The sequence below is a fragment of the Amblyomma americanum genome, chromosome 1 (assembly GCF_052857255.1).
Source record: "Amblyomma americanum isolate KBUSLIRL-KWMA chromosome 1, ASM5285725v1, whole genome shotgun sequence".
Taxonomy (NCBI): Eukaryota; Metazoa; Arthropoda; class Arachnida; order Ixodida; family Ixodidae; genus Amblyomma; species Amblyomma americanum.
In genome coordinates, this window is record NC_135497.1 from 222,384 (window position 1) to 232,241 (window position 9,858).

Genomic DNA, 9,858 nt, shown 5'->3' on the forward strand with positions numbered 1-9,858 from the left:
CTGAGTGCCCGTTCCTGAGTTTCGCGTCGGTGTAGCAATGGTAGTAGTAGTAGTAGTAGTAGTAGACGTACTAGTAGTAGTCGGCGTAACCGTTGGGCGCATTGCCCTGGGAACCACTCGGTAGGGGGTTACCGTGGAAGGAGGAGGGTATAAAGAAAGCGGAAATATGCGTAACCGGTGGCGGGTTACTACGGAACCATTAGAAAGTTGGTTACAGTGGCAGGAGGAGGGTATCTAGAGATCGGAAGAAACCCCAGCCGGAGGATGGTTACCATGGAAGAACAAAATTATGGCGAGAACGGAGCGCTGTTGCCGCGGGAACCACTCTTCACCAAGGCAACCACTCGGAATGTGGTTAACGACAAATGAGGAAAAGACAAAGAAGCACAGGCGTGCAAGCCTCCGGAATAATTTCGACCACTTTGGGCTCTTTAACTTGCACAAAGACGCCTTTTGCCTTTCGCCCGAAACGAAACGTGGCCGCTTATGCTGCGATTTTATCCCCTCTTGTGCTCAGCAGCCAACCGCGTAGAAGCCGCTGCCACAGCGGTAACGCGTTTGAATGCAACGTATAACATGACACAAAACCAGCCACGAACAGTCGCACTGCATTGGGCTTGATGCTTAGAAAGGAATTTTAAATGCTTGACTGTCTAAAATAGCGATAGACGTCATTTCTAAAAAGGCTAATACATATGTTGTGGCGTAATAAATTTCAGATAATACGAAACAGTGTCTTCTGACAGTGGGACTTTGAACAGTAGGTGTGGAGCGAAACGGGCAGCGCTTCGGCTGTCGCTGCTTTTGCTGTAAGTAGCCGGGAGTCGCTTTCGTCTTCGGCTGGGGAACCAAGCCTGTGACTGCTTGCCAGGAAGTTGTTTTGAGGATCGCGGATTTGTAACAATATGAAAGGGAACCATTGCTTCGCATTCAAGATAAAAATATACATTCACTTCTGCATACGGATCGTGCGATCAACTCATTTAGGGTAAAACTGAGCAGGAAAAAGTTTGCTTCGCTCTCATACTTGGGGCGTAATAATTGCTAGCAGATAGCTAAAGTGGTGTCTTACATATTTAGTGTACTCGGTTATCACAGTCGGGGGACTTGTTCATGATACAATGTAGATTGCAAATAGACATGCGAAGGCGCGCCCTCCTATCTGCTTATTCTCCGGTTAGTCCGCGCTTTCTTCCGTGGTTAAAAAAATGTTTTGTACCTGTGATTGATGGGCTCTCTCGGCGCACTAAGCGGCCCTCTCTCCTCGTCATGTTCATTGTGCAAATGTGAAATTACAAGAAAATGTTGTTTCATTAACTGACTAACGGATTTTAACCCTACAAAGCAACGTCGTGCGCCATAGTAGGAGCACCACGCTGATTTCTACCTCCGCGACTTCTTTCTGTGGTCACCGGCACCTGGGCTCTGTTGCAACGCGGCTTCGAACCCACGTGCCCAGTGGCCACTCAGCGACCGGCTAGAAAAATACTCCAGCGCTGCATCAAATGGCACTGCCTCAGCGCAGCGCCTATCTGAGTGTGGCAAAGAAACAGCTGGCGAAGGAAGGCGCGTCACCACGTACGGATGGAGCGAGCTGCGGCGGCAGCTCAAGAAGAGGGGCACTACTAATGAGGCCGCCAGCGGCGGCGGCGGGGCGGGGGTGGCGTCCTATTACGGCGCGCCGGGCTTGGAAAGCGCGGAAGAGGAGAAGAGGATCGATGGTGGCTTCGCAGCGATGGCGCGAGATGGCGCCGCGTGAGCCTCGGGGAGCGGTGGTGGCGGCGGGGCCGCCGCTGCTGCCAGAGGCTCGGGGAAGCAGGGCGGCAGCATGACCGTGGCGGCGCCCAACGCGAGCCTGGGCAATCTGACGGACGAGGAAGCCGGCGATGACGAATCCTGGGAGGGTGTGCTCAAATTGGTGCTCAAGACGCTCGCGCTGGTCACCATCATTTCGTCGGCAGTGTTCGGGAACCTGCTCGTGGTCACCTCGGTTATTCGGCACCACAAGCTGCGCATCACCACGAACTATTTCATCGTGTCGCTGGCGCTGGCGGATACGCTGGTGGCGCTGTTCGCGATGACCTTCAACGCGTCCGTCACCATCTCGGGCCGCTGGCTTTTCAACCAGACTGTGTGCGACTTTTGGAACTCGTGTGACGTGCTGTTCAGCACGGCCTCCATTATGCACCTGTGCTGTATCAGCGTGGACCGCTACTACGCGATCATCAAGCCGCTAGAGTACCCGACCAAAATAACCGGCCGCACTGTGGCCATCATGCTGGCGTGCGCCTGGATCAGCTCGGGCCTCATTTCCTTCATCCCCATCTTTATGGGCTGGTACACGACGGACGAGCACCTGGGCTACAAGCTGGACCACCCAGACGAGTGCATCTTCGTTGTAAACAAGCCGTACGCTATTGTCTCGAGCAGTGTGTCCTTCTGGATCCCGTGCTGCATCATGCTGTTCACCTACTGGCGCATCTATGTCGAGGCCACTCGGCAGGAGAAGATGCTGTGCAAGTCGCAGATGGGCCCCGCCGGCATGCTGTGCCGCAACTCCACAGACCTGCCCAACGTGCACGCACCGCCGCACCGCAACTCGCACGGCGATGACCCGGAGAGCGGCCAGTCGACGCCAACCAAGCGCACCATCAACAAGATGAAGCGCGAGCACAAGGCGGCCAAGACGCTGGGCATCATCATGGGCGCGTTCATCCTCTGCTGGCTGCCCTTCTTCCTGTGGTACGTGTCGGTGACCATGTGCGGAGACGCCTGCCCCTGTCCCGATCTTGTGGTAGACCTGCTGTTCTGGATCGGATACCTCAACTCGTCGCTCAACCCCGTCATCTACGCGTACTTCAACCGCGAGTTCCGCCAGGCCTTCAAGGAGACGCTGCAGGCCATCTTCTGCTCATGTAAGGGCGCCTCTTGCTTCATGACGCGTAGCCGTAGCCGTGCCATCCGATTCGACTGCACCTACCGGTCCACGCTGGACGTGGCCGAGAGTAAGTGCCTGCGGGACTGAACAGGCGGAGTGCAACCTTTCGTCGCCGAGAGCTTGCGCTTCGCCTCTCTCCCCGGCCGGCGGCGCGATTAGGATCAATAAAGCGCTCCGACTGTTTGGACCCTGAACACTCATGACGGCGCCCGGCAAGCCATGCTCGAGCATGGCCCGGCATTCGCTCGAGACATTCCGCTCCTGTGCCGTGACTGTCATTTGAATGTGATGAATGGTTTCGCTCGGGCTAAGCCTAAAGCAGGTAGATGCCAAGGACAACGACTCTCTGTTGCAGAGATATGTGCAAATGACTTTATTGCAGTTGCGACATGTACTGCGTCTTTAGTGGCCGCCAGAAGGCCTTGTTAAATTTTCTTATATTTATGTGCTCATTACATATAACTGTTAATCCATGGCTCACAACACGGTTGACGTGCTCTTCTTTTTTTGAAGGCCCATTTTCATGCCACATTATCATGCATAGCGTTTTAATGACATATTTTCCGCCCTGGTAGCATCCCAGTAACTATGTTGTTCAGGCCTCTGCTGGCCCTTATGATTTTTTGCATACCATTAACGAACCTTTGTTGCTTTGCATGTGCAACTAGTGCCATTGCCTCGAGGGACGGGAGAGTATCACTACGATAAACGAATATTGCATGAACATAAAGTCACTTTCTGTAAGAATTAGTAAGAAAAGATCTCTGAAAATAAAACCATTTCAGTGAATGCTGAGTTCTGTACCAAGCACGTTCGCGCTCAACCAGCGCGTTGCGTTTTCATGCCTAATCATTAGTGGTATATTTTGCTTATGTGAACACTATGCTTACAAGGGCATATGCGACCTAAACTTCGAACTTTCGGGAATTAACTGCACGGTATAATGTATGCCCAATGCACTGCTGTAGGGAACACAGGAAATAGACCTTTTACCGCACCGCTCAGGGCGCTGTGTTTGCAGGTTGGCGCAAATTAAAGAACGGCATGGTTTTAGCAGATGGTGTATCGAACGGTACTGTTCATTGGTTCGCCCTGCGAAGTAATGGATGCGTCAAAATGCTGGGAGCTTGATGATACCTACCGCGAGAGATGCACCCCTTGAAAACACCACTGCAACATCAACATGCACAGAATGATGAACGGCGCGAAGTTGGGAGGTGCTTTGGAGTATTAATGCGTCATAAGCCCACGTCACTCAATTTAGCGCACGCTGCAGTGCAACTGTAGGCTATCTTCACCGTGCCGCACTTCCTGTTCGGGTAGCTAAGTCAACGGGAAGACTGATGTTTTTATGCTCATCCACGTTCTCCCAGTTAGGCAGGCGCGCACCGCGTGGGGCTCCGTCGGAATGCTCGTGCCTCGCGATTCACTACGGCAAGTGGCGTCGCCCCTCAATCGTCTCTCTTGCTAGGCTATGTGTTATGGTGCGGTGGTCAGGGCGGGAAGTTGACTACAGAATACCACTGCCTTGAATGGATTGCCACTCTTCTGGCAGCAGTTTTATGTGCTCTTGGCAGGAGCTGAATAAAGAACAAATGTGTCTTTGTTGTTTTGCCAGAGTGCATTTCTGGATGCTTGTTTCTACTCCCTTGCCCACGGGTGTTTTTGAGCGTGTTGACTGAATGCTTCGACAGTTGTCTTCTTTTGCTATTGTTGGGAGATGTGGAAGTAAATCCAGGCCCTTTTCACACGCGTAGCATAATCATCACCGGCGATCCGAGCAGACACCACGTGCGAGGAGAGTAATCATGCAGCTAATATCATATTAACACAATCGGAACAAAACATGGAAATACCTCGTATCTTGAAGGAATTGCAGGCAGTCAGAGTCAGTCGCGCTTTCAGTCAGTATCCAAGATGTAAAAAAAAAAAAACATCGGAGGACTTTGGAGTGGACAGCAGAGTATTGATTCAGCCGTCGCCAATATGAATTCTATACTTATGACAGTTGAACACTCACTTGAAGCAATATACGAAGTAAAGCAAGATTTTGAAAGCACTGCTCTTGATCTTCGCAAAGAAAATCAGCTGCGGCAGGCAAGAATTCATGAATTAGAAGACCAGAGTTGTAGAAATGGTTTACTTTTCATAGTATAGCCGATGACCGTGAACATGAAACATGGGATCAGCCGGAAAAAAAAAAAACTTCCCTTCCAAAGGTGTTCACCCCGAACTGTCGCCTAATGACATTGATAAAGCTCATCGATTAGGGCGGTATTCTAATTCTGGATGCAATCTGGTGATTGTGAAATTCAGCTACTTCAAAACCAAAGAAAACATCCTGAAATGTAAAAAAAAATACATCAAAGGAAAGACATTTAAGTGACACAAGATTACTCGTTTACCGCACTCCGAACGCGCAAAAAATTGAATGGCTTTGCCGAATCACTACGCGGCTCCCCCTCTTTTAAGCTAAAATACAACAGGTTTGTCGCGAACGACCCATCCTTCTTGTATGACCCTGTCAACGATAAAACATTTTAGGTTTGTCGCGAACGACCCATCCTTCTTGTATGACCCTGTCAACGATAAAACATTTTAGATTACCTCAGAACGCATCGCCTTCGTCTCTTCTCGCTACATCTTGTCCTGGTAAATCTGACTAACGGCTACCGAGGGGTAGTGGCCGTCGTCTAAGCGTAGCCCAAACATCGGTTTTATTTACTAACATCCTAAGTGTCATCAAAAGACGTACAGAAAGCTCCTCTGCCATAAGTGCGTGTTGCGCGGGCATCAACGTCCTAACTGAAACTTGGCTGCATGAGTACATTCATGACTGAAATATTCGATTCATCTAATCACTTCCACTTCTATCGACGTGACAGGTAAGATCGGCAAGGTGGTGACGTACTAAGAGCTGACAGTAAAAAAAATTGTCATATTCTCTTCACATAATATCAAGCATCGGATTGATATGGGTCCCTCTTCAACTAGGCTACCGCAGAATAATCCTAGCCGCATGCTGTCGACCGCCTAATGCATCTCCTACATTGTTTGCGAAGTTTCATGATACCATTAATGTCGTGGTAATGCGTGGCCCTTCGTCCTCTATCTTCATATTTGGCGACTTCAACTTTCCGGGCATCGATTGGTCCTTGGTGCAACCTGCCTCATCTTTGACACTATGTAAAGAATTCACTAACTTATCCTTGCTGTTTAATCTTCCCCAAATCGTTGCTGAATCTACAAGAATGACTAAAGTTACAGCAAGTACATTAGGCCTCGTACTAACAACAAACCCAGAACTGTGCTCCTAAATAACCTGCGTGCCCAGTTAAGAGACTAATATTTTCAAAAATTTTGTGTGAACGTTCTGATACAAAAATCTGCTAGTCACACTAAATCATGTTCATGTTCATGTGTATGTTCATGATAATAAACACTCGCCTTTTAACTACCGGTCCAGATCACCAGCATCCCATGTCAATCTTGGAGCACATAACGCTTTTCCCATATTGTCTTTTTCCTTGAATGAAACTCGTTTTTTCATCCCTCTCAGAATGGTTTTAGGAAGTCCTGTTATTCACTCTTATTCACACACAAACGTCACGCAATTTTAGCCCCTCGCTCGGTCGCCGACTGTATCTTCCTAGATTTCGCAAAGGCATTTGATAAGGTTTCCCATCATCTTTTGTTACTAAAACTGCGCATGGTAGGATTAGAGACATTCTAAATGGCTCGAAGTTTTCCTTACTCATCGTCAGCAATTTGTTGTAGTCAACAACGTTCATTCCATCGTTCACACTTTTCTTTCCGATTTTCACGAAGGCACCTTCTTGGGGCCCCTGCTTTTTCTTATATTTATCAATGATTTACCCTGTAATCAATCTTCTTCTGTTTATCTGTTTGCTTATGGCTGCGTTCTTTTTCAGGAAATAACAAATAATAATGCAAAGCACATGATTCTGTCTGACCTTGACGCTTTCTCATCATGGTGTAAAACTCGGAATATGACGTTTAATGCTGCAAGTGCAAACGTATGCGCATTTCTTGTCTTAGTAGTGATTTGCCCGTATATACTCTTACCGCTGGGCTACTTGAACCACTCACATGATTGTTTTATGTTGAGTTAACATTTACCGAAGTACAACATATAAGTATCTTGGAATTCATATTACGTGCATCAAGCGTAACTGCTACGAAGGCTGCCCTGGTCCTAACTTCACTTCCATCCCGACGCAAAAGTGCCCGCCTGTCTCTTTTTCACAAAATGTTTCATCATGAGTCCATTCGCTGCGAGTTACTTCTTCCGCCTTCATATATTTCACGCTATACACATCACATACATAAGGTAGGCATTTCTGCATGCAAAACTAAAACCTTGTTGGATTATTTTGTTCCTCTCACGTCATATCACTGGAACCACCTTCCTTCTTCGATTGGCTCAGTTTCTGACCCTGTATTGTTTCGGTCTGCAGTTACAGTTATATTGTATAATATATTTTGTTGATCACTTATTCTAACTCTTATCTATGTTTTGGTAATTTATTGTTCTCTGCTCTTGTTTTGTATTGTCAGTGTTATTGCGTGTTACCCACTCCCCTGTGTTATGTTTTGCCCTGAGGGTAAAATAAATAATTAAATTTGCATTCGCTGTTATAGTGGCCCGGTGCCAAGTGCAGATCGAAATTGCGGAAGTGCCTGTTGACATACAGCTGCACTACAATCGGCCACAACTAGAAATAGCACTACAACAGCAACGTATGAAGGTGCTCAAAACATTCATCACTCAAGTTGAGCGGCTCGTCGCCTTATGCGGCATTCTGTGTTCGCCTACGAGGTACTTACAGGAACGGATTGCTGGGAACTGTTCGAGGGTGCCTTATTCGGACAATAAATTTCTTCGTCGAAAAAGTGAGGACTGATGCTATTTTGACACAGAATAATCATCATTTGGAACCGACGCCTGTGCCGGTGCTGCTGTCCTTGAAGCCCTACTTGCAGAACGTATGGAGTGTTTCACGGTGTTTTCGTTTGATGAAATGACGCGAATTCTCTCTGGGCGTCGTGAAAAAGCGAGGGGCTTTATCGACGGAAATCCCGTATAGCTTACTAAGATGGCCAATCGATGAAGTTGGGCTACTCGGTTCATTACCTAGAATACTGACGCAGCAAAACGAGACGAAAGAGACACTGACGATACGAGCACTACTTACCGAGAACATTATTTATTTGTTTGTTTATTTATTTCATCAATACTGCCAGCCTTCCTGCTTTGGGCAGGAGTGGGTGGTAGAGCGAAGAAAATAAAAAAAACACATAACAAGAAGCACATGGGGTAAAACAAAATGTGCGTCGCACTTTCCACTAAGGAAAAAGCAGCTAAGGAACGATATTTTATTATCGCTTGCATAGACACTTGTATTACAGATAAAAAGTGTGTGTACTCAAGTACTCACAGAGGGCTAAGGAAAAAAATCTAAGCAAGAAGACGGATCACTGAAATGTGTATGTGCACAACACAATAATAAAAAAATCATTCAAGGCATCACGCCCGAGGCAATTTACAGGAGAAACAGGACATATGAACATGTTACATAGGCAAAATAAAGGTGGGCGTTGCCGCAAGCCGCGGACGAATGCTACTCGGGTTAAAGCAAACTCAAGAATGACTGGACAGTTGTTGTTTTTTTTTGACAATGTACGCACTGAGCTGGTTACATTCACGGATAGTTCTTGGAAAAAAATGGATTACTAAAGCAGTCAGTTCTGCAAATGAATTCTTTTACTTTTTTGGAATGATCTCCTCATGTGGGACGCCCAGTTACCTCTGCAACGTACAAATTCTTTTTGATAGGTGGATTGCCATGATATATTAAATACATATATTTCAACCTATCACGATGACGCCTTATCTTCAATGAGTCTAAATTAGCTTGTCCTAAGAGCTGGGTCGGAGAAGTCCGCGAACAATATGAACTAAAGACGAATCTTACTAATTTCCTTTGGACACTTTCAAGTTTGTTAATATTAAGTTCAATAAATGGGTCCCAAATGACTGAGGCGTATTCAATAATCGGTCTTATGAATGTTTTATAAGCCGGTAATTTTATTTCTACCGTCGACTCCCGGAGGCGCCGTTTCAAATAGCCAAGCTTCCTCATGGCATATGTGCGCTCCACTTGAGATCAGATGTGATCATGACACCTAAGTATTTATAACTTTTTTACCGAAGAAAGGCAGCGTCCATTTATGCAATACTGAAAAGATAATGGAGTTCGTTTCCTTATAATTGTCAAGACACAATTTGTTTTTCATTTACCTTCGTCTGCCACGCAGAACACCAACGTTCTATTTTAGATAGTGATAGATTTAGAAGAGCCTGGTAATTTGGTCTGCTAACTTCGTGGTACAAAATACAATCACAAGCAAACAATTTAGTTTTCACTGGTGTATCTTGGACAATGTCATTAATAAATACTAAAAAGAGATGTGGTCCGAGGACGGATCCGTTCGGTGTGCCTGATAAAACGGAAGCTGGGATCTAATTAATGCCGTCGATGGAGTGTTAATGAATATTAAATTCATTTTAAAGGTAGTTTCCGATGGGACAAGCTACCAGACGCTTTTTCGAAATCTAAAAATATAATGTATACCTGGCTCTGCTTATCTAATGATGCAGAAAAATCATGAGTAGCTCCGTGCAACTGTGTTACCGTTGACAGGTCCTTACGAAACCCATGCTGTCTGAAATCAGTTAGGTTATTTTCTAGAAACTCTGACATATGTTTGAAGATATGTTCAAGTGTATTCACGCGTGTGCATAAAATAGAAACAGTTCTGTATAACGAAATATTTGACGGGTTTTCATTTTTGGCGAAAGGGACAATCTTGCCGTTGTTCCAATCCCTTGGAAGTTC

At 46.5% G+C, this 9,858-nt stretch overlaps 1 protein-coding gene across 1 annotated transcript; it reads left to right on the top strand.

Annotated features, from left to right (window-relative positions):
* Positions 1–1,805: 1,805 nt before the first annotated feature.
* LOC144108568 (octopamine receptor beta-2R-like) lies at positions 1,806–8,717 on the top strand. Its single transcript, XM_077641772.1, has one exon. The coding sequence runs from the start codon at positions 1,829–1,831 to the stop codon at positions 3,023–3,025; it is 1,197 nt and encodes a 398-aa protein (XP_077497898.1). The 5' UTR covers positions 1,806–1,828; the 3' UTR covers positions 3,026–8,717.
* The last annotated feature ends 1,141 nt before the right edge of the window (positions 8,718–9,858 follow it).

Excerpts from the sequence above, each read along its gene's own strand:
- LOC144108568 (XM_077641772.1), top strand. The coding sequence starts at position 1,829 with ATGACCGTGGCGGCGCCCAACGCGAGCCTGGGCAATCTGACGGACGAG.